Here is a 25,638-nt window from a genome sequence, read left to right as displayed (position 1 = left end):
TAGATAAGGGGATGTCTCAACCAAAAATATCTGGTTACAGGGAAGGAGTCAGAGCTACAGGAAGCAACAACAACAAAAAATAGCGATGGGCCACAGCAAAGGCACTCCCTTCTCCATGTATGCAGCAATACCTTGGCAAAGAGACAAGCTGGAAGAACCGACCATGCTCTTGGAGGGAGGGATGGTAAAAACAGCACAGAAATAAGGCAAAAAGTTAACTGAATCAAGAGCGCAAGTGGTGGCAACTCCGTCAAGAAAACAACATGGGATCTGTCAGGGGAAATACAGGCAGTGGTCATCGGTTGCAGCTGAAATGTGTTTGCCAGTCTCTGAAGCTCGCTTCACAGCAGCGGTGACCTGGCTCAGTGAAGGAGGCAGCTCAAGCAGCCGATCACCACAGTTCTGTAAAGAGCAAGACACCCAGAGCGGCCCAGGTTTTGCTGGGGTTATCCCAGGGATTAGCCGGCCCTTCGTCACCTCTGGGAGCTGCACCTTCACCAGGCACAGGGAGCTGAAGTCGGAACAAGCTGTTTCCTTTAGCCCGCTTCCAAGTGTCTCCTGCCGAAGAGAGAACTCACGCGGGGGCTGCTGTGACGGCCCCGTGCTTGGACCCAAACCACAGCGGGAATCTCCAGGGAGCACCACCCAAGAGGACTGTGATACACTGCAGGGGCACGGGCACTCAGCCACCTAAGCAATGGCCTTTCTTTCCTAATTACACTTTTTTGCCAAGATGTAATTAGTTTGCCTGCTTTGTCTTGTGCTTGACAGACTGCTGATCTCCCCGTTACCGCCCTGCGTGCTGACCTGGCAGGAACCAGACCTTCCTGGCATGTAGGCATATATGGGTATTTTTATTCAAGGCTCTTATAGACTAGATAGGCTTCACTGAATCAACAAAACTACTCATGTGATTTCCTACTTCTATAACTAATTTATATCTGGGTATAAAAATCCATATAGCCCTTCCTCCCACACCTACACAAAGGATTTCAGTCCAGCTATGCAGGGAATAGAGACTGTAAGTGTATACTGTGAGCGTTATCCAAAATCCTCTGAAGTCAGTGAGCTATTAAGTGAAGCAGTCACTGCTACAGAACCTAAGTACTTACCTATTAACTACCTGAAATGAAACAAGTGCCTGAATCCAGGGTTGCTATATGCCCAGATTAACACCAGAATGAGCTGCTGCAACACATACAGTCAGAGCCAGCCAGAAAAAGTAATTTAGCCAGTTGAGAATTCGTATTTAAATATTTCCTCTAGGACAGCTCCTGAACCAAAGGAAATCCATCACCCTCTGCATTGTCTGGGGTCATGGGTCATGACCAGAGTTATAGAACTTCATATACTTCCATGACAAATCGGTCCAATAATGCGACAGGGCAAGAAGGGATTTCTACTGTGGACAAAGTCTCTCTGAGATGAGACACACTTGGAGCTCTCAGCTGCATGGACTTGCTCCAGCTAGAAAGCAGCCCTATCAACACTGCACTGTCCTAAAGGAGGGCTCACTTTTGCACTTATGTAGTAGGTGCATTTGGTGCCAGGGAAAGAAAAAAAAAAAGTGCAGACATTCGAGCTTTAGAACAAAAATGAAGGGTTCTGCCTTTAGAAAAGCATTTACAAAGAGCTCAAAATTAACACTTGCTTTTTGTCAGCCTGCAAGGGGATATGGAGTTCAAATGTACTGAAGCTCCAGGGATGTATCTAAAGCCATTGATTTTCTTTCTGCATCTGCATTTTGCATGAGTGGTGCTGGTTTGCTGCAACTGCTAGGAAATTCCCTCTCTAAATTTGGTAGCTGACAGTATAAGCATCCCAGAGGCCCTTTACTTATGGGCCTCTCCCCACACATCTTGGGTTGCTGACTCTTTAGGGCTGCTCTAGTTTGACTCATTTGCCTCAGAAAGACCAAGCAGTGAAGTCTTACTCAGAGTCCACTTTAACCTCTGCCATGGACCGGCAGGCTTCTTCTATAAAAAAAAGTGGGCAGATCAATAAAAGCAGGCACAGTGTAGAATTAGGTAAAAGTGCAGAATTAGGGGAAAATAACTGCAAATAAAAGAGAACCATAATTCTAGCCTGTATAGAATCACAGATCTTCCTTGGCGGTGCCCCTCTAGAGGTTCTTCAGCTCACGATAGCAGGGAAAGCCCGAATCCTGCACTCCAAAGCCCTGGACAGGAGGATTGGTGTGTGATAGCTTCCCAGTTCAGAGAGCCTGAAATGGAGCAGATGTCTCAGATTTTCAAGGGGATTTCCTCTCACTATTTATCATGTGCTACTGGAGACTGTCCCTGGGGTTGGGGCCAGAGGTATTTCAGGTATCCCCTCTCCATCACCTGCTGCCCACTCCCCCCCCGCTGTGAACAGCTATTTTATGCTCCCAGCTCCAGGTGAGACCACCAACAGGCACATCCACAGGGACTGGCTTGCACAGCACCAAATCTGAAAAGCGCATTTATCTTTGCTACCTTACCAGGTCTCGAGGTCACACTTCATTAATACAGATGATAAAGCTAGGAACAAAATTGACACCGTGCCCAACCTTGCCTGCAAAACAAAGGCACTATACCCCAAACCAGCCTTTGCTGGAATTTCCACGCTGCAGGTGTGTGGCAATCTGGGGATGTTTGATTATCCCACACTTAGGGGTTTTAAAGCGTGTGGGAGCCAGCGTTGAACCCGGCTGCTACCAGTTCCTCCTGCAATCGCTCTGTTAGCGACATGCCTACAGAAAAGCAAGCCTGAACCTTCTGGACAGTTTAAAACATTTATCAAGCGGCTCGAGTGAAGCAGGGCTGGTGCGGGGAGTGTTCCCGGCAGTGCAGGGTGAGGAGGCACAGGTCTAGGGTTGTACTTTCGACTTCTCTGTGCTGGGCGCGATTGCAGGAGCTGTGCCGATTGCTGCGTGCAGATAAGTTTGGAAAGCTTCACTCTTCCGGGCCCCTCGCCTCTCCTTAAAGGGGAATCCCAGCTCTTTTACTCTAAACCTTCCCACCTGCTGGCAGGCTGCTCCTCACCACAGGGCACGCATTTCCTAGGATACATAATTTCCCAGATATTCCTGATAGTGGTAACTGCCTGCCTAGGATGCAGGTAGATCTCTCTCAGATCCCGGAGCTATACTCTGCGGATATACAGCATGATAGGAAACGGGAGTACAAACGCATGCGGTGTGACAGCTCCTACCCTAAGATGTAATGGGGTGGGACATAATCCGAGCAGGCTTTAGGGTCAGCCCCGTGAACGGCAGGCCCCTCTATGCTGGTGTCTGGCAGCTGACCCGCTCCCCCGGGCCGAGGCCTGAAGGCCTTGCCCCTGCTGCTGCTACTCCAGCCCTCACCAGGGCAGCACGGATGCCGCAACCCTTGCTCCATGTTCATGTTTGTATCGAAACCCTGAAGCCCACGCTGCTGGGTACTGTTTGAGGTGGGGAAGGGAGAGGGACTTTTCCCAAAAAAATCATTTGAGCAGAGCGATGCAAGCCCGTAGTCTGCGTTAACTTTAGATTTCCAGTGGAAGAGCTGCTGGCAGCGTGCCCAGATTCCTTGGCCTGCTGCCTGCCGAGTCCTCAGAGACTATTTTTATCATTATTTATTTATTACGTTTAACTATCTTGGGGCTGGACCGCAGACAGGCGGAATCTAAAAATGCAGACGCTCAACGGAAAGCTAGCTGGGAGGTAGGGGGGAGGTTAATTATAATATCTGGTCCTGTCCCACTGAGGAGCAAAAAAAAAAAACTTCTAAGAGAGTTTGTGGCTTAACAGGCTTAAATTCTTGCAATTCTTTTAGGCACCACATTGCCTAGAAAGAAAAGGTGCTGGCTCACCTGGCAGGTACACGTGCCATTCCCATACAGTCTGGCAGACTGGGCAACAGCTTGTGAATTCAGAGAAAGGTCACAGACTAGCAGGAGCAAGAAAACGATGCCATGGAAGCTGACAACCCACTGCAGCAATACGGAGCAGGAGGCCACTTGTGAAGAGCGACTTGAAGCAGTAACTGGTTCTCCACTGCCGACCATATCTGCCTGCTGGGACCCTCCCCAAGAAAGGCACTCTGCAGCGTCTTTGGCTGCCTGCGACCACCAAACCATCCCACACAGGCTGCTTGTCTGGCTTTTGCTGCTAGATACCTAGTGTTTTGCTACTGCCTTAGAGGTCTGCCTTACAGACCCAAGGGTAATTCCTTTCAGTCCTTCCCAGCCTGAGCTGGAACCAAGCCAGAGAGACCATATATCCCATTATAAAGCCCAAACCACACTCTGCTATTCGGAGAATGCAAAGCCAGCCAAAGCCACAAACAAAACGGATTGTTCCAAAATGCATTTCCAGATGGATCGCGATGAATGAAACTCAAAACACCTACAAAGAGATTTCCATCTTCAAAAGGAATTTGTGATCTCCCTGAATACCAGGCCTGGGAACAGGAAACTAAGGCAAATGAGACTAATTCTTTCTACAACAGAAATACTTCACACTCAGACGAATGCTTTCCACCCACAGACCATAAAGCGTTTTGTTTTTTTTTTACAAAAGCAAGCACTACTCTGGTTTCACACAGAATAGCAGAAGCAAGGCATGTAAACCACTTGTCCAGGGTCAGGCAATACAATATGGTATTGTTAGCTCTTTGACCTTGCTTTTCTAGTGCTTACCTTGCCCTATTGTGCTGTCTGGACAATGTGTTGATAGACAACAGGCTTTCTATTCCAGCAGAGCCCTGTAAATCACAACTACCAATCTGCCCGCATCATGCCTGGATTTAACTGAATCAGGAGCTGGTGGCTGTTGCCAGCACAACACTGATGCAGGAAACCTCATCCTATTTGCACAGTACCAGCAGGAGCCTTGCAAGCATGACACAGCATACAGCCAGCAGTGCCACGCAGAAAGCAGAGCTTCACTGCTGCTGCACGGGACAGCAGCTCTCCCCCAGGACACAGCGTGGGTCACAGCAGCCCATGTAGCTCACACGACCAGCACACCCCCTTGGTTTCAGTGGGATTCCCCCTTGGTGGGACGTTTCCCTTGCTTTCAGTGGGATTTCTGGATGCAGGAGGGGTCACAAGTATTATGATGTCTTAACACACACTAAACAAGTTGGGATGTGTGTGGAATCTGACCAATTCGAGGTCTCCCCCTTTTGCACACATAAGACAGCTATCTAGGCCTGAAACTTCAGGGTCTCCTTAGGCAGGGCTAAATCACAGCCCAAAACACCATGATGCTATCAGCATAAGATGTTAGCAGTACCTAACAGACTATATACATGAATCCTGCTAAATACAGCTTTTGTTTGTAGTCCAAGCCTCAGAGCCGATCAAACATTAAACACAAAATCTTCCTTTCTCCCATTTAGAAGAACACTTTAGCTAGCAAGGCCATTTCAGTGAGATGTGCATACATTTCAAAATGTAAACATAGCAGGGCAGGAAAACAAAAAGGAGTGTTTGACTGCTAATGAATCACCCTCACTGAAAGTTTCCTTTGGGGCATGCTGCCATCTGAGTCACTTAGCTCAGCACGCTTTTTAGGTAGGCTTTTCTCCTGGCTTCATTCACCTGACTTACATCTCTCCAGCTTATAGGGATATACATCTCTACCCGACATGCTCTTGTAATGCTATATATAGTCAGCCAGGCAATGGATGAATGTACAGCTATATTTTAGGCTTACTGCAATCACAGTGACAACAGCTTCCTCTAAAACAGCATTTTTCTTTCAAGAGTAACCTTGAGACAGTCAGAACGGGGCTTGTATACCACTCCTCATCTTCATAAGAACTTCGCTAAACATTAACTAGTTGCTCCTCATATCGCTTGTGGTATGGTCTCTACAAACATGCATTAATTTCCTCATCGGTTTAACAAAGATGATATTGATACATTGAGTTGCTAGAGATGAGAGATTCAAAACATCTCTCAGGCATGACTTGGGCCCCGCAGGCTGTCAGCCCTGTGATTTGGACAGTCGGTTAACAGCAGATGTGCCAGCTGCTTTCTCCTCTTTTACTCCAATGAGGTCCAGCTCAGGGCACATTTGTTGGATGCATTAAACCAGAAATAAGCCCTTCAAGAGCTGTGCTCTGGCCTGTTTCACCCACACTGAACTCACACACAATTTCACCCCCACAAGCACTAATCAGCTTGCTACTTGTCCTGCCTTCCCCTGCACTATTTACAAGTGTCCTCCTTGCCTTCCCCTTCCCCAGGTAATTTCAAATCCTGTCAGTTCCCAGCTTTGGGCATCCACATGCCACAAAGATAACTGTGTTGCCACAACAAATGCTTCTTTCGGTAGCTGTGCCAGGCTATACAGGATCATACCGTGCATTAAACCAAGCCAGAAGATTTCTTTTCTGCTAAGAAGAAATTGCACCTGGTACAGCATGCCCACTATCAGCACTTCCTCCAGCAACCCCCCTCAGTGTTCCCTACAGTAATGAACAAAGTTTTTACTCCTTCAGTCCTCAGCATCTCTCTTTCTCTCCACCTAGCCCTGTCAGCCTACACGTTTCTCTTGTGGAAGAAGCTCTGAAAGGTAAAATATGCCTTCAATAAAAGCATAAGAAAAAAGTCGTATTAAGCCGAACATACGCAACATCAAAAGATGTCCAACATTAGAATATGCTTATAACGTAAGACCCCATCCCCTAGGAAAACCACTTCTTCACTTAACGGATGACCTGTGCCACTGGACAAAGCACACAGAGACAAGCAGGATTGTGCACAGTGCTCTGCTTTGCCTGATGAAGATAAGATCTCCTGATGAGTAGACCCTGTAAAATATCCTGCAAAGAGAAACTGAAATGCACCCACTCAGCTGCTGAGCCTGCTTCACCGTCAGAGCTGCACTAACATCCCGCGGGATGGTGTGACACACCAGCTTCCTCCATCCATGGCTCTGTCTGCTTCCAGCCATTCTGCGTGGGCATCACACCATCACCACGCGGTGGGAAGCTGTGACCTGCAGACTTAGTTGAGCCTGGAAGGAGTGGTGCTGGTGGCAATGTGGAGGCAGGACAAACGAGCCTGACAGCAGTTTGCATTGGATGGATGCTGACCCTCCAAAGATAAAACTTGCTAGCAAAGTCTGCTATGTTTACAGCTACACAGCAGCTGGTTCTTTTAAAACAGAAAAGCTCAGGAACAAAACAGGAGGCAGACCTACCAGTGAGTTGTTTGGTGAAAGTTTCCTACAATTTTTCTATTGTCAGTTCCAGCTGAGAGCTGTTTGTTATGGACAAGTTGCACATGAAACAGGGGACCAACGTGTGCATACCAGAAAACTTCAGTAAAGCATTATCCCCTATGTAAGATGCATGGCAAGACGTTCTGGGTCTCACCTTCAGAGTCTGTCTTTGCTTCTTCTAGCCCCTTGTTCTCTCCTCCCCCTCTTCTTTGCAGTCCCCTTCAGCCAATTTTAAGCAACCCTTACCTGCCAGCCTGTTGCCATATCCACTGCCAAGGCGGCAGCAGAGCCTGGGGGCACCAAAATGCTCCAAGTATGCCATCTCTTTGCTACAGCCGAGGCTCTGTGCCTCACTGCATCCTACACAGCACACTCCCAGACTGCTAATTCAGCTAGCTCATGATATTTTGCTCAGCAGGCACCAAATAACACTTCACAATTCATTTTAATTGCAAGTTCTTTGTAATGTTTTCTTTGTTCAAGAGAGAGGAGAAAATTTAAGAAGTGGTTGGTCTGGGTAACAATACTGGTACAGATCTAAAGCAATCCTTGCTTTCAAAATAACAACAAATTTACACCAAAAAATAACAACCTCAAGTGATGTCTCACAGCTGCCTCTCCTCACCTCCAGGCCCCATCCCACTGATTTTCCTGGTTTTATTTCCAGCCCTCTGTCCCCACAAGACACCTCCGTCACCTTGCCTGCTCTCTCCGCACACACAGGCTCTCCTTCACAGTCCATTTCAGTCCGACCCTCCCCAAGGTTCTGCAGACTAACTCCCCAGATCCACCTTCTCTCAACATCACGCTGCCAACACCATTCTCTTGCCATGGATAGCGCAAAAGGCATGCGGAGAAGTGAAGAAAACAGGCAGGACTGCAAGCACAGAATTCAACAAAGAAGCTGTAACCCATTCAAAAAAGAAGCTGGAACCCAACCGTTAGCATCCCTCGGTGCTTGCCTTTCATCTGCACAACACAGACCATGCCCTTCCTCTTCAGGCCAACACACAAAGCATTTTTACAAGGAGCTTGTTCACTTTTGCTCTCTAAGCATTCAAATTCAAAGCTGTATTCCCATTTGGAATATTTATGTGTTTTAACAAAACCTGACAGACACCTAGCCTCTGAGTATACTCTATCTTTCCTTCCTAGCACAAGTGTGCTGTTCAGAGCCTAGCCAAAGGCTCTGTGAGGATCCTTTCTGCTTTACCACACCTATTTGCACTGCTGATCACGTAAGTAATCGGCCTGCTGGGGTACGTGAGATTGGTCAGGCAGCTTATGCCTATTCAAGAGCAGCTACCTCTGAAAGTTTGACCAAACAGTAATAAATACAGAAATCCACAAGACTGTCATTTATTCTGTGGAAGTGACTTGAGGCACGACTTGACTCACGCCACTTGGTCAATGAAAAATGTGGTTTAGGGTGATTTTAGAGGCCTAATTACAGAAGACCCGCTTGGGAGCCTATAGCTAACTCAGCTTCCAGATGCCTGAGGCATCCCATGTAGAGTGCCTAAGCACTATATGAAAGAGCAGCTGGGGACACTGACAGGTTAACCAATTCAAGATGATCACTTCTTCAGACTGTATCCTTCTCTCCAGATACTGAGACTGGAAAGGACTCCAGGAAACCATAAGCATTTCCCTTGCGCTGTAAAAGTATCTGGGTCAAACCAGCTATCCCATGGGTTCACTGTGACAAGCATCAGACACTCGACATGTACTAAAACCCACTCTCACGTGGTACAATGTCCCCACTATGATCAAGACAGATGTCCATCCAGGAGGACCAGATCACCGTTCTCACCACGCTCCTTGAGCGCCCCAGCTTTGAGGGGGTTCTGCCTGCTCAAGGGGCTTGTCAAACCTCGATCAAACCAGAACACAAACCTTGGATCAGGCACACAGACATGAAAGGTAGCTAAAATACAGTCTCTCAAGCTCGAAGCAAGGAAACACTAATGAACGCAGGTGTTCAAACAGAATCTCTTGGATCCATATGCTTTTCCTTTTGGGACAAGTTATTGTGATCTGAAAAAAAATATGGTTTTAGGAAAAGTAACTATTTTTAAACAATCCCAAATGCAGACACTGACCCCAAGCCAGCATAGCCCAACAAAGCCCAGACACTGTTTTCTATAGCACAGTTTTATAAAACCATTTAAGGCAGAAGCTAACATACAGCTGTGCATGCAACAGCCCCAGAAACACTGTGAACAAGAAACAGTTTAGGGCACAGTTATGGAAAGAGGTGCCAGGCCAGCATCCTTGGCGACTGCTGACAATGCGTTATTGTTCCCCTATAATGCAGTTTTGTTTAGGGCCGTCTTTGGAAATTCCATGACGACATGCATACAAAGTGCCAGGGTGGATGCATGCTCCTCCGGTATTGTCTTCACCACGGTTAATATTCCACCCACCAAGACCTCCCAAACAACTGTCTGCTCCATATGTTCACGACTTCATAGAGCAGGCATATACAGTCACGTCTATATACAGTTTCTGTCTGCCTGTCCCCATTGCTCCCAAAAGTCACTGGGTGCCTCTGGCAGCTGCTTTTCGGGAGTTCTGGAGCTGGCCTTGATGGCAGCCACAGTGATGGGCCTGCACACCCTTGTGAGCTCTTCGCTTTTAATCACCTGAGCCACCAGTCCTGAGGACATAAAATCGTGGCTTGATTCTCACTTATGTTAAAGAAATAGCAGAAAAACAGTGTAAGTTCTCAGCACAAGAGGGTTAGGAAATAACTTGTGTATTACTACTAGCTAAGTAAAATCCTCCCCATTTCCTCAGCAAAGCAGCACTTGACCCACGTTATCTAGAAAGCATCAGCTTGCTTGTTGTCCTGTGAAGGCAAGTTCTACTTAGAAAGAAACACTGGCCCACACTTGAGCTGTCTCCACCATCAGGGGAGCAGAAGAAAAAGGCTCCCAAGGAAGCACCATTAGTCCAGTGTGCCATCCTCAGTGGAGGGGTCCTCTAAGGTAATTTTTCTTTTGGAGGGACTAACGCCAACCTTTTTCTTCTTGCCTACAGCATCCACTCAAAAGCAAAGCTGATTACTCCATACTCCTGCCCAAGAGCAATCCTGCCCTGTGGAAAAAACCTACTTCCACCTAAAAAATGTTTCATAAACTACCAGCTTCCTATTAAGAGACATGTTAGGAATCACTGTGCAGATATCACTTGTAAGGCATTCAGAAAACAAACCTAGATGGGTGGTCCATGTTGCAAGGTGCTCTGCTGCAATAAGGAAAGCCATACAAGGAGGCCTGCACCAAAACATCCTGATCAAATTAATGTGCTCCACCTGTCCTCCCATGCCCTCCTCCCACTGTCAGCAGCTTGAGAGGTCTCTTCTAGTATTTTAACACCCAGCTTTTCCTATAGTTGGTGGGTACTCATCCACATGTTTATTTGCCAGACCTTTTCCCATCCAGTCTCTTGTTTTAAAAATCTTTTGGAGCACTTAATGTTCCAGTTAAGACACGGATGGATATACAGATAGAGTTTATACACAATCCAACTATACTGCAGGATATGTACGCTTCAGATAGTAACATGTCACAAATGAATGCTGCATGCCACATGTAATTTAAGGTCCTCATCACCACGATACCTACATGAAAAAGAGGCGAATTGTTCTGCAACTTCCCACCTGCATGTCTCCCTGCTCAGTGACACCACTTCCAGTGCAGCTCATCAGAAACCACCCCAGCGTTGTGCTGAGAACAGGCCAGAAATGGAGAATGACAAAACACGCCGGGGAGACACAGGGCTGGAGGACTGCAGCATGGTGTGCAAGTCACAGCCTGATTTTCCAGAAATGTGTAGTGCTTCTCTCCAGTGCTGGTAGCAGGAACAGGCAGGTGGGCCAGGCTGGGCAGCAGAAGAAAGAGGCAGATGCCAAGGTAAGCCTGAAGCAAATTAAATATCAGAAGGCAGCAGGTTCCTTTGAGACTGCCTGGTTGCTCTTTTGGCAGAGGAGGAAAGCAAGCCATTAAAGAGGCAGAATACAGCAGTGTCGACTTCATTTGCAGCACTAATTGCCATGCACGTGCACTAATTGCCCTCACGTGAAATGCAAGGGAGCAGGCACTACTCTAATCCCATGCAGTAGGTGAGGCTTCCAAAACAGTGCTTGTTGGGTCATGCTCTCAACCACACACTCGATTCCTACCAAAGCAAAATGGAGGGAATTGGGGCAGTGTCTTTTTTTTTTTTTTTTTTCATAAAATTATCCATTGAAATTTATTAGAGACTGAAGAGGAAGCTTTCAACCAGTTATTCTCAGCCTCCTTCAGCTGCATGTGTGTCTGCTCCTGGCTCCTTGACATCACTTTCTCACTACATGATGACCAGCTGCCTTTCTGCCAGCTCAGGTGCATATGTGCACCTCCCAGACTATTTTAGTCCAAATAAATGGACTAAACTAAGTTCAGCTGAGTTGGGCTGAAACTACGATGGGGGCAAAAACGTTTCAGTTACTGAGTTTGATAGTCTCTTTGGCAAGCACTGCTGCTACAGGACATGCAACCAAAACTCTGCAAGACCCAAATCTCAGTAATCCTTTGCCATGTGGGTGAAGAACAGGAAAATGCACCTCTCACCACTAAGTTTTTACAGTATTTCTTCTTTCTTATTTATTTATTTTATTATTGTTTTTCCCCAGGACCTACAGAGGAGTCAGGCTGGGGAGAGACTAGAGACACTGCAGACATCTCCCACCAGCACCGCTCTGAAAGGTGTGCACTGCAGGGTGGCTGGTGTAAGACAGATGCCTTTCAGAAAGGTGAAGACTGATCAGTGTAAATCAGTCACTAGCTGTCCCTTCATACAGAAAAGCCCTGAGGGGAGTTTAAGGCAATTCCCAAGCAGCCAGAGGGAAAAAGGTATTTTTGGTGACTGGCAGAACACATTTAGATTCCCATTCATTTCTTCTGGTGCTAAATACAAACTAGACAAGGCAATAAGGATTTAGGGTATGGTTAGAACAGGGGTGAGATTCCTATTAGATCTGGCAGGGACAGGCAATAACAGAGGGAGGAGTAGGTAGCCTGGTCATTAAGATTCAAAAGCTCTTTAACTCAGCCCAGGAAACTGCAGCTCTACCTAAGACCCCTGCTTGTGCAGAAGGCACCTTTCGGGCTTTTTCCTCTCTACTGAAAGGACATTGTCACTTTCTCCCACTCCATCCTGACCCACTGGCCACCAAGCCAAAGTTACCATGCCACCCACCTGAATGGAGCATGACACTTCTCCACCCATCCCCAGCAGGAGGTTTGGCAGGGGGGCTGTCAGCCCCTCAGGTTTTACACGCAGCAGATACACTCACGTTGCAGCAAGGCACTGGGTGAACAGTACATGCAGGGCTGTAAGTGGCTTAAGCAGAGGAAGAGCTCATGGAAACCAGGGGAGCTTCTCCAAAGTGAGACCCAGAACAGCATCACTGGCTGCCACTTCACAGTTTGGCAACCTGAGATCCCACACCAAGGGGCAAGCACAGAGGGAGACACTCTTCTAACTGTGCGTTTCTCATATATGCCATTTTCTAAGCCAATATTATTAAGTACTCCTGTCTTACACAAGCTCCAATCTTACCCTAGAGAAATTATGGTAAAGATTTGTCTGCTCAGAAAAGTTCATCAAAATAAATTGAAGAAGATTATTTAAACCTGTGTGAACACTCCTCTTAATGAGCATGACTTTATTTAGTTTGCATTCCCTCTGGAAGTGAATTAAATTAACTGGGTCCATTTGCATCTACAATAGTTGAATAAGGTGATTTCAGCAGTGGACAACAGTTTCTATGTAGTATTTTTTTGTGGCTTAACTAATCCACCTATGGCTACTTTTCCGGGGCATCACTACTTGGACAAACCTTCAGTGTCATGACTACAGCCAGATAATCATTATCTACATTAGTTTAGAAGGGAAAATTGCAGTCTCCAAACTTTATCCAATGAGAGATGAAAACATTTTCAGGAAATACTTCCTCAAGTATTTCGACAGTGGCTGCAAAAAGCACACACTCCTAAGAGCCCCTGGAGCAGCCCTGAAGTGCTAACAGGTCAGGAACGTAGTTAACTAAGGATGCCTGTTCCACCAGCTGAGGAGGACTACAAGATGAAAGGGAAGTCACCTGTGAGAGGAGCTGAGCATCAAGCTTTTTGCTGGTATTGCAGCACTTTCAGGACCACCTCATTTATGTGCCAGATGTCATATAAATGTACTATTTGTGACAGAGAGAGAGCGGCAGGCTTGGGGTGGGGTGGGAACTAAAGAAAGCGAAACAAGGAAGCTAAGAGCCAGTTTCAGCTACAAGCAGCCACAGAGCTACGATCATGGGCATCTCTACTACCTGCTCATCAAAGCCTATGCAGGGCTGTGCTTGCTTGTTTGCTTAAAACAAGCACAAAACCGAAAAAGCATATCGGCACCTTCATGACTCCAAAAAGCAGGGATACAAAGGACGGGTGTTTTTTGGATGAATATGTGATCAGTACCTGCCACAAACAGTTTAGGCTGACTTAGTCTTGTCTTGATGGATTGGGATGGTGTAGCTGACCTCCAGAGGCATCCTTCAACCATATCATCTCCAGTTCTGCAGCTTTCAAAAACTGCCAGTGCATCTGTCATAGCAGTGGGATGGCACTTGCTCCAGCACACTAACATGACTAAGAAGACACAAGCCTGAGCTCTAGTCCCTCATTTTATTCTGGCTTTTCAACAACCTTGCAAATTTCTCAGATACGGTAGTAAACCCCACATATGAGCAGTAGCTACATGACGGTGCTTTCATGTACTGTTAAAGAGTCGAGAACAGAAATGCAGCAAAGAAAAATGCCATATTCAACAACAGTTACAAAGGCAAGAACGTAATTACCCAATATGAAATCTGGGCATGATGTCAGAGCCCCTTCACAAACTAACACGACCATCTGTGTTATGTTTCAGGCAGACGATGCCACCCGAAGTAGGAAAATACCCCCAATATGTTCCACCACAGGGAGTTATAAACCTGTCTTACTAAGGTGGGGGAAGCAGAGGTTCGGTTCACCTTCAGTTCAGAGACTGTTGCTGATTCCTTCTTCAGCTGGCAAATACTGTGCGTTCTGCATTAAAATGATTTTCCATGCCATCTGAACAGAAGTCAGTAAGCGTAAGAGAAGAATCAGTCACCGAGCTGCGCTAAGCAGCGTCGGTAGTCCTTCCCGGCCTCGCCATCAGCGAGCTCACTGCAGAACAGCCGTTCCCACACTAGGAACCTCCCTCCTGCTTAACGGTTTTAAAGACTGCAGTTAGCTTTTAAAGAGCTAGAATGACATTTTAATTACACAGTCTCCCACGGCAATGCATAGCATCTTCCTTTGCAGGCACCACACAGCATCGCCTCCTTTCCTCTGTGAGCTTACTAGTAACCACCAGCCTGAAAAAAAAGAAATCCCATTCAGTTGGAAACATCTTCATTAATAATGTATTCCTTGGTCCACCCATTTGTGTTGTAATTCTGTGCATAAATCCCCATACATTAAGCAAGAACACAGACAAAGCTGCTGTCGGGTACCTCCCAGCAAATGGAAAGAATTCATCACTCAGCAAGCATGTCTGAGCAGCTCTGTCATCTGTGGGCTGACTGGCAAACTACTGTTTTTAGAAATACTGATTTGAGTAGTCCCTTACCACAGTGCTAGCTCTAAGAATTCAGTTTCCAGCTTCTGAGGTACACAGAAATCAGTGTTTGTAACATTTAGTCTAGAGAAGGGAATAAAGGGAAGGAGCCACGGCTTTTTCTGAAGGGGAGAACACAGCCAGGGAACTGTCTGTATTAGAAATGTTTTATGACAGATTCTTGCAAGCAATGTCATAGCCTTTTCTTTTGACTATGAAGTGAGACAGAATGTCTTATACAAGCTGCAAACACGTTCAAGGAATAAACAGTTTGCATAATTTGCTGCTTTAAGAGATCAAATTCTAATGTCTGGGAGGGGAGGAAGAGCAACTTTCTGCATATATATTCCTCCTCTGTTGCATCAGCACAGTCCTTTGTTTACTGTCTACAAAGATGCACTCTGATACTAGTGGAATGTGTATGTTAAATCAGTAGTGCAGCTTTAATCCTCAACTCAACTCAGCTCCCCAGAAGTAAAGTTTCCCAGGAGGAGGGAGCATGGCAGCTAAGCACTGCAGTGCCATAAAAGCCCAATTCACAGTAAAAACTTTTATGGGCGTTGCATGGATGCGTAAAACTTTTCATGAAGAGATGCAAAAGTTCAGCATTTCATCTGAAAAGCCATCAAACTGCAGAAGAATCAGTCTGGCTAAAGGCGACGGGGGGAAAACCAGGGCAGGACTGAGGATGCTTTGAAACACACTTCTCTTCTGTCATCTCTGCTGCTATGCAGCAGGAGAAGCCATAAAACTTTGACCATACAGTGCACACTGGATTTGCCTGATGCTATTTACGACAGACAGTCCAGATAACATCTTAAACACACAAACGTGATTTGTGTTCTTGATGACTAGGGAAGAGAGCAAAAGATGCATCGCAATTGCATTAATCACTTATGATAGATATAAAGAGAAGCACACATAAACATTTTATTTGCAGAACGAAGCATGATGATACAATGAAGCATTCTACAGCTAACAATGAAAGGAAAATCCTACTTTTCATCAGCAAGCCAAGCCTGGCGCTAGGAGTGATACTGTTGGTGATGCCAAAGCTGCCCATGAATTCTTCTAAATTCACTTGTAAATGCATCACCTTTGCAGTGCAAAACTGAATGTGTCTGGCTGAAACAGTTCTCAAACTTGTCTAACCACCAGGCTTTTGAAGAAAGAAGGGCTTCCCACATCATCAAACGCAAGCTTGAAACCAGAAGCTAAAGGCAGAGCTTTAAACTGTGCTCAGTCCACTGCTCCGAGTATCAGAGCAAGACCAACCCATGCTAGGTTCTGCCGCAGATTTGATCAGCGATGCCATTCCTCTACCTGCCAGCAGCGCGGCTGGCAGCTCATCAACATCATAAAACATCAAGTACAGATTTTCTTGGGAGTGGTCCAGTCGCAGGTGCTAAAAAGCATTTTGCCTCTTGTCTTGACCTGACAGCCATTTTATGTGTGATCTCATTAAGTACTTGAAACCTCAAGCTTTTCTACGATAAGGTGAGAACATCTTGGAGTTCAGGAGACAAATATTAAAATTCTTGTCTCTTTCTCACACCCCCTCATAACTAGATTATTCTTTTTAATATCTTTGGGGTTGTGTTTTTTCACTCACATGAGATTTCCCCTTGGGTTTTTACCTAGCCTAAGGACTCCATAATAATGAATCAATTTAAACTCCTGGCAGGAGGAGGATACATCTCGGGTAAAGACAAAAAAGGTTTTTCTTAAAGTATAACCAATTTAAAAACAAAAAGAAGAAAGAGCATCCCCTGGATGCAAGCTATCACAAGCTAGGATCGCTAGGCTAGACTTCAGAAGGAGTAAAGGAGCTAACACTGAGTGCATCCCACATCAAAACCCAGGACTCACAGGAGATGAAAAAAAGTCACTCAGCAGCTACACAGGAACCCCACCCACTTCCCAGAAGCTGTGAATTTTTGCATTCCTCACAAACACACACATTGTCACTATCCTACCACTGCAGGCCATGAAAAAAAGCCATATAGCACATCATGAAATCTCGGAGCAGCTATAAGGCTGGGGGGAGACTGCTGCGCTCTAGCTCCGTCTGCATTGCATTTTCTGGGTACATATTACCCATGCAAGGTGCCGTGTAAATCCTACAGTATAAAGCAGACAGCAAGATAAACCTTGCCCAAGGGTAGCAAAACTTGGAGCCCTGTCTTCCACCTCCCCAAACAAAAGCGGGTATTTTCTCTGAACCGCACCCACCTGCACAGGGAAAAAAAAAAAAAAAAAAAAATCAAAAAAAGAGGAGGACAGGAACTTTTCAAAGCACAGGTTCTCACTCAGAAGCAACCAACTTCTATAGGGTGGACCACTTTACCACACACATGGAAGCTACTGTCAAAATAATTTTGATTTTCACCTCTCAATGTTTCAGCTGCTGCTGAAGATTTTTTTCATTGTATCTTGTGCCAGGACAGAAGGAAAGGTCTTTTGGTTTGATGAGAGGATGAGAGTAATGCCCACTACCAAAATGTAAAAACAAACCCAGCTATTCCCAAAAGACCGTAACTGTTCCCACTACTGAAATGGCCAAAAAAGTCAGCAATTGTTTCAATTTTCATAAAAGATTCCAAGGGAGCTGTGGTGCATGACTGAAAGATTAGCTAATCAAACCCAAATTGAGAGAGAGAGCACATCTGGAGAGCTGTCTGGTGTCCAAAGTTCACATTGCAGCTGGGCAGAGTCCCAGTCCTCTTCCACCCCGGAGCTCAGCAGCACCGTAAGGACGTTTAGGAAGCGCTGCCGCCGGCTCTGAGAGGGCACAACCAGCCTCAGTGAGTCTTTAGGATGGGGATAATCAGCATTTTGTTTCCACTGCAGGTCAGGTTTATAAATCACCTGAATGCAGTTAGTAACAAAAGACCACATCAGTAAGAGGTCCTGACTCGGATAGGGTCATGTGTGGCTCAAACCAAAGCCCCCAGCCCAGGATGCATGAGGTCAAGTCAACAGCCACGCTGTGGGGTTACAGCACCCAAAGCTGTCCTTCTGCCTCCTGCACCTCGATGAAATCTGCTGACGTTTTGCTGAAACATCTTTGCCTCCCCAGAAGGAAACAAAACTAGCACTCCCTGACTTTTCCAGCCCATCAGACGCTCAGCAGGACAAGCCTTTTGCCAGCATTAGCACACCTGGCACAGCAAGGCACCCAAATCACCCCCACCGAGTTTCGTATTCAACGCACAAGTTCCAGGCCAGCCATGGGACTGCGACTGCTACCACAGGGCCAAGAGAAACGAGTTGAATGGGTCAGTTTACTGAGACAACGAACCTACCAGGAACGCAGAGAAATTAGGCACATGGCCCTCGGTAAACACTGTTACGTGAGCAGTTATGGGTGTCGGGGAATGCTACAGTGAAATGAAAAAAAAAAATTCAGGGTGGTGGGAAGGAGGGAAGTGAAGCATGGGAGGAAGATTAGGAGGTGGCAGGACCACAGGGTAATTTAGAAGATAAGAGAAGCAGACATGCCTCTATAAACCTCAAGCAACACAGTCATTCCCAAGAGATACCGACAATATTCCTAATAAAGACTAATTGATATACAATACCTCAGGGATTAAATTAATTACCTCTGTTAGCGAATTACACTAGGGAAGGCAATTATCAATACAACAGCTACTGAATGTTTCAGGTTGCCATTTTTTTCCTGACCTAAAGGCCTCAAATGGTCAATTTTTACCAAGTTCAGTCCAAGCACAGCTCAGTCAGCCTTCAGTTGTTAGTGCTGCCGGAGCACATCTCCCTGCACGAGCAGCTCTACTGTGTTTATGCAGAACAGGACATTAAGTGCTGCGAGGCACACAGTAAGATCACATCCTAAATAAGCATTACTCAAATTTATTTTCCAGGCAAACAAAAGTAAAAGAGGCAGCATGCAACTGTTAAAAAAAATAAAAAAGTGACATACAGATCTACCTGCATTTGAGGTAGCACATTTCTCCTCCTTTGTGAATAACTGCCACTAGATGACAATGAAAATGCAATACAGTGACTTGGTAACACTTCTGAGAATCTGTTAGTCTCAAAATCAGTCATTATCTACATATCTTACGCATGCTGCAGCTCATTTGGAACATGCAGTACTACTTCTCCTGCTATGTGACTAGCTTCTCATTGAATGCCATTTGAATTGCATCTGAAAAGCATCTTTACGAGATGCTAGAAGATATCCACAAGTCAATATACCCTATTACAGTAAGATGTTTTTAGCTCTACTGAAGTGACAGTTTATCTAGGGAAAGGAAAAAGACACATTTTCATACCAACATCTTCCTAGAAATGGTTAAACTGAAACACCACAGTTTCGAGAGCCACTGTGCAGCTGTGGATCAATCGTGTATCATTAACATGGACTGACATGGAGAAAGGCCAACACATACACAGTTCTCAGACGTGAAGGATGAGGAGTACTCATGTGATGTTGTTATTATGGAGGCATATGGAAAGGGACCGAGCAACAAGGAGCTCAACATCAGGAGCCTTGAATTGGAGTGCCAAAAACAAGAGCCCTGTGCTGGGGCAGCTGCAGCCAACTGTGCTATTAGAAAGCCTTTGCAGAAGGTTTGCAGTAGTATTTGGGGAGGAAAGAGATCTTAGGTTTTCAGTTTCTCTTTCAGTGAGGTTACAGACACAAGACCAAAAAAAAAAAAACCACCCAAAAAACACACACCCAAAAAAACTTGTATACATCTTTCCCAGTCTTCTGTTTTTGTGGTACCTTAACAGTCACCCACTCACACTGAGTTAATAAACTACAAAGCCTTAACTGTATCCTTGAACAAGGAACCTCAAAAAGTTACAATAGAACAGGTTTGGATGGGAAAACAGGAATAAATCTAACCTCAGTCCACAGGTTTGTTTGATGTTTGTATATGCATTCTTATCCTTTACTCCTGGTCCCCCATCCCTCCCACACACCATCCCCATCCCTTTTCAACTCTGATTCAGAGCCCAACAAACTCCGTTGTGAAACTCCCTGTCCCTTAGCCCCTAGCCTGACAGAAATGCCAGGACTTACTCAAGACCTGCTGTGCTGAGGGCAACTGGTCCACTCACATGACCGCAGTGAAGCATCTGCAACCCATACGCTGCAAGTTCCCCCCATGTGTCCGTGCAGAGTTTGCGGATTAGTTAGGTGGTCTGTTTCTTCTGGAACACGGAACAAACCTCATTATCAACTTTGTTGTGAATACAAGACAATGTATTGATAAATAGTGTGTTTCCTTCTCAGGTAAGTATTTGACTGTTTTATTGGCATTTACTTCTCACATGAATTTTGGAGTTGACTACTTTCAGAGCCCAGAAACGTATCACAACCACCACATGGAAAAGTCTAAAAAGATACAGCATAAATACAGAGAGGGGAAGACAGACCAGTGTGCACTGAAACACATTTGTAACCCCCATCTTTCCCAAAATAACACAAGGACACAAACCTGAAGACAAATGCAGTCATCCCCTCCCCAGTGAATCCAAACCCAGTCCTTCTGGAATTAATTGATCCCAGGTACACAAAAACCTGTAAGTGATCAAGATTTGTAGTTGGAGGACTGTCAGACATTCAGTATGCTCTGCTTCCAGCAGCAGTCTTTGGAGGTAAGTTCTCAAACAATTTCTTCTTATCCCCTCACTCAGCAGGGATAACTTTTGAAACTAATGCAATAATTCACACTAATCGTCATGTTTTGTTCCAGTCCAACATTAGTTCATGAAGTCAGGATCATCGCCTGTACCCGATCAGACTCATGGAGGGAACACATACACCCGCTGCTTTTGCCGGGGGTAGTCAGGCTGCTCATTTGAAAGGCAGGCCCCAGACTCCTCCAGTCAACAGGCAGAAGCCAGGGCTGCCTTTCAAAGTCCGTTGACCCCAGAATTGTTAAAAAGCAGCTCAGCTGAGAGGGAACAATCACAGCTACCTTTATTCCTGCCACTTTACCAATTCAGAAACAGTGGTGTGCCTTAATCCTTTCCTGAAGCAACGGATGAGGAGGGCTCTGCCTTTAAAGACACCAGCCTGACTAGCATCATCGCAGACCACAACATCTGGTGACAGAGAAGTCCAGGAGTGCTAGGAGCAAGGCCATTCAGACAAATAAAATCGTGCATCCTCAGAGAGGGAATCCAGCAAGTTGCCTTTCTCCCAAAAGGGACCGACAACCAAGAATTTCACCCTCTTTCTCAAGAGAAGCAGCGAGGCTTTTAACAGGGTCCCTGAGCTTCATAAAAGCACGCAGAAGTCTATGCAAGAGTCACCCTGGTTGAGATTTGAATTATAGAGTGTCTGATTTTTCCTTGCTTGGAAGCACCTGGGAGAAGATTAAAGGAAAACAAGCCCTCACAAAGAATAACTTGCTGAAGTACTATGGTTAAAAATGCCATGATAAGAAGAGGTTGGGGGACGCACATCCCAAACAGCCATTCTCCTGCGAATGCTATGGATAAAGAACCATCTGGTCACGCAGTCACAGATGCATTCGTATCCACTTCTGCTCCACAAAACCCAGGATGATGTGACTGTCGGAGTGCAGCCACTGAAGACAACTTAACCCTCTCCTCTCGATTTTATCCGGCCTTCATCCACCTTCACCCATATGAGTCTGAAGGGAAAAATAGGGCTTATGTGCTTCAGTGGGGCAGAGCTGAACATGCCACATTTCCATGGCAACAAACGCAGCCCCAGTGAGAAAGGCCTGCTCGTAGCTGTGAGGCAATGTGCTCTGTAGGAACAGATTTTTCTATCAGCCAGAGATAGCAGCTCACGTTCATACGCAAATGTGCAAGGAATCTTGATTCTTGGCCTTGTGCAGCCCCGCTGGATTCAGCAGAGCTGTGCCAGCGGAGACCACAGTAAGATAGAGACCGGCACTTGGGGTAAGTAGGAAGAAGTGCAACGTGGAGAGAGATGTTGTCTTTGAAAACAAAGTAAGAGGACTCCTAAGATATTCCTCATCAACTAAACACTTTTCTGAAGCTGCAGTAAAGCCCAGTTTTGGCACAAAAGGGAACACAACTGTGGCACACAGATTTGTGAACACTGCACCATCCCCTCCTGCCCGTGCTTTTACCTTCAACAAGTTCACATTTATTCACGTGCTCAGCCTCTTACAAATAAACCTGCAAATAAGCGATCCTGAGCTGTAAACATCCCAAATTCTCCACTGAGGGAATCGATCAAATGAGGCTCCTTCCCATTAAGACACAGTTACCAATACTTTCCACAGTAAAAATACGTTATGCGCTCATCACTACCCTCAAAAATCAACTTGTAACAGATTAAGTCTTTTGGCCTTCATCATCATTTTGCCTTCCTATGTAAGAACACGGTCTCTGAATATACTGAATTCAAGAGAACAAGTCTCAGTGTATGCAGGGAAGAGCATGCACAAGGCTTTGTGGGGCCAGAGTGATGGTGAGCAATTTCTGGCATTAGCAAACTTTTCCAAGTCAAGCAGAAAAACAGTAACAGTCCCGTTTACAGCGTATGCTCTGCTGGAAATGCACAAAAAGCCATTTATATCAAGCATAAGAAAAATATGCCATGTGCAGTTTATAAAAATATCTGTAACAAGCTAAGAACAAAGCCAGAAACTGTCCGAGCAGGCTTAACTGGGCAGGGATGGGGGGAGAAGAGAATAGGGAGCAAGCGGGGGGGAATGCAGTAATAATTTCAAGGGATATTTTGTACGCGAAGTAGTGACAGCCTGAGCATACTGAAGTTTTATTGATGGGGGGGAAATAAGCCCTAGAACTTTTCCTGACACTGCAATCGGTGGAACTCAAAGCAACTTCACGGTCAGGCTAGAGGCAGGTGCTGCAAGCACGAGGCTGAATTTTGTGTGATGCGACAGGTCGGTAGGCTACTGAACTCCTGGTGCTAACAAATACACGAGCATCCAGGCTGGCTGCGACAGATTCCTGCTTGCTCAGACCCCTGCTCCTTAGAGGGCTGGTGATTATCACATTGCTACGTTTTCAGTTGCTGGTTCTGGGATCACCATGGTGCCTATGGAGCTGGTAGCGTGTGACCCCCACGGCCACTTGCTTTGCTTTGTAAAGAAGAGTGGCACCTTGTATTGCTGTTGTTTATACAGATATAGTAATTAAAAATTGCACCGTAATGCATTCAGCAGTAGTCTTATTGTCCCTGTGAACTGAGCTGCTCCAGTTAAATATGATATCACGGCTAAATAATCATCTGCTTTTATACATCTTTACTTTTTGCTAGCTGCACATGAACTCTGGGCTTCCTCACCGTCGACATTTCCAGCACATCTCAGAGCAAACACCTTCCTGGTAAACCAAAAGCTTATTCAACGTTTCCTTGGAGCACGCTCCCCGATGCCTCAGCAAGCCCTGCGCTGATGTGAATTTAGCCCCTGGAGTTACACACGAGGATAGCCTCTACCCGACAGAAATCACGAGACTTTCCACATGTTTGTTTCCTGGTGACCCGGCAGCCTGCGGGACACCGTGCCACAGGTGCATGCAGCACAGAGCTGTTGACACTAAACACAGCTGAAGGGCACCGGGGGCTGTCCGGCCGTGCGCCACAACAGCGGGCATTGGAAAACCCTCGGACAGGTTTCCTAAATGTTCAGAGCCTTAGAGACACCAGCACTGAGGAAACAGCTATTAAAAAAAAAGGGCAGAGGGTACCGCCAGACAGCACAACATCCCAGCGAGTAGCAGGTCACTCGGGGCTGGGGACAGAGCCAAACCCACCGTCCTCGCTCTTCCAGGGCAGTTCGGGGCTGCCAAGCGCGCACACGAATGAACAGGCTGAGGGCTCGCCTACCTGCTTTAGGAGGAACTTATCCTCCGCGTTGATCTTGAGGGAGACGGCCAGGTGGATGGCGGACAGCACCACCCCGCTGATGACCGCGGCCCTCATCCGCACTGGCAGTAGCGTGTAGATGCTGTAGATGAAGAAGACGGTCCACCAGATGCCCTCCGAGGCGCTCCTGGGCCACACCAGCAGAACCCCTACCACTTGCACAGCCAGGATGACCAGGATGACAGAGTAGCACGCCAACCACATGTGGTCCTGGTGGAAGTCGTTGCGGTTGCACACCATGCACAGCACCACCATCAGCAGGATGGCCAGAGAGAGCACCACGACGTAGGATACCTCATAGCGGCCGTGCACAGCATGGAAGATCAGCATGACCACGCAGACCAGCACCAGCACGGCCATGAGCATGGTGAGGCTGCTCTGGTTGAGTCGGAAGAAGTAGCGCTGATAGAGGCGCTCCAGTTTCTCCGACTGGAACTTCTTGGACCTGAAGATCTGCAGCAGGCTGCTGCAACAGCTGCCCATGGAGAAGGCCGCCTCGGAGCCCCCCTCGTCCCCGTCCTCCTCCTCCAGCTCCTCGATCTTGGCCTTGATGCGTCTCTCCTCCAGCCCCAGCTCCACGGACCGGGGCCGTACCTCCCCCTGCTCCCCCAGCTGCCGGGGGCTGGCATTGTTGGGGGCAGCGGGGGAATCACCGCCGGGCTGGTGGCGGGACCGGTGACGTCGGCTTTCGTCACCGTGTTCCTGCCAGGCAGATTTGGACCTAAAGCTCATCATCCTGCAGCCACTCTCCCCGCGGCTCCGGCTCGCCTGAGGCTCGTAGTCTTCCTCGCTCCGCCACCTGCTCGCCATGCGGGAGGCCTTCTTGCCCGAGGACCGGTTCGGAGGCGGCGGGTAGGAGTAGCCATTGGCCCTGGCCTCTGCTTCGCCCCAGGCCGAGCGGTGCTGCTCAGTGCCCGCCCAGGGCGCAGGGCCACCGAAGCCCGGGGGGCTGACGCTGTTGGACCGGGACATGCCCTGTGGGAAGGGGCAGCGGGCAGGGGGCTCCCCCACACCAAAAGGGATGACCAGAGGGGACAAAACCCCAAAACACAACAAAGGAAAGAAAAAGATGGGGAAGTCGATGGGGAAATCGATGTGGAAAGAGGGGAAAAAAAAAAAAAAAAAACAACCAAAAACCCCAAAGTCTCCGCAGCGTCCCCTAGAGCCGGGGCATCCCGAGGGGGGACGTCAGGGCAGCGCCGGCTCCATCGGCGGCCCCGCTGCTTCCACACCCGGGGGGCGGCGGAGGGGGGCCGGGGGGGCGACGGAGCGGACCCGGGGGGCCCCTCCTCGGGGCAGGGCGCCCTCAGCCGCTGCGGGGCGGCCGCAGGGGGCTCGGTGCTCGGCGGGGGAGCCGCATGGCAGCTCGCCGCGCCGCGCCGGCCCCGGGCACCCGCCGCTGGGGGCCGGGCACGGGGCAGGCGGGCGGGCGGCGGCGGCGGCCGCCCCGCGGGGAAGGCGGCGAGGCTCAGGCTCAGGCTCGGGCTCCCGGGGCCGCGGCGGGCGGCGGGAGCATCCCCTGCCCGGGGGGAGCCTGCCCGCGACGGGTGGTGCTGCTGCTGCTGCTGCTGGCGCTGGCGGCGGCGCTGCTCCGCCGCTGGGAGGCGAGGCGAGGCCGGAGCAGCCCCGGCGGCACGGCAGGGCGGGCGGCAGCCGCAATGCTCATGCACATACAGCAGGCAAAGCTGGGAAAAAAAAAAAAAAAGAAAAAAAGAAAAAAAAAAAAAGGAGAAAAAGGGAGGGAAGAAAAAAAAATAAAGCAGGGAGGGGAGGGCTAGGCACGCCCGCCCGCAGCGGCACGGCCGGGACCGCGATGGGGACCGGGACCAGGACGGGGACCGGGATAGGGACGGGCACAGCCCGGCCCGCCCGCCCCGCGCCCCTTTGTACT

General features: G+C 47.7%; 1 protein-coding gene across 2 annotated transcripts in view; it reads right to left on the bottom strand.

Moving 5' to 3' along the window:
- ADCY5 (adenylate cyclase 5) overlaps positions 1-25,072 on the bottom strand; it is a 216,048-nt gene extending 190,976 nt beyond the window's left edge. Inside the window, exon 1 of one of the 2 annotated variants that reach the window (XM_040562145.1) lies at positions 23,709-25,072. In XM_040562145.1, the coding sequence (XP_040418079.1) occupies positions 23,709-24,719 (1,011 nt within the window). In that variant the 5' untranslated portion in view covers positions 24,720-25,072. Of the gene's footprint in view, positions 1-10,865; positions 11,200-23,708 lie in introns of those variants that run through there. The other variant, XM_040562146.1, reaches the window with a different exon arrangement.
- Between the last annotated feature and the right edge of the window lie 566 nt (positions 25,073-25,638).

The sequence above is a fragment of the Cygnus olor genome, chromosome 6, assembly GCF_009769625.2.
Source record: "Cygnus olor isolate bCygOlo1 chromosome 6, bCygOlo1.pri.v2, whole genome shotgun sequence".
NCBI classification, from domain to species: Eukaryota; Metazoa; Chordata; class Aves; order Anseriformes; family Anatidae; genus Cygnus; species Cygnus olor.
The sequence above is the reverse complement of the archived record's forward strand: the minus strand, read 5'-3'. Positions and strand labels throughout refer to the sequence as shown.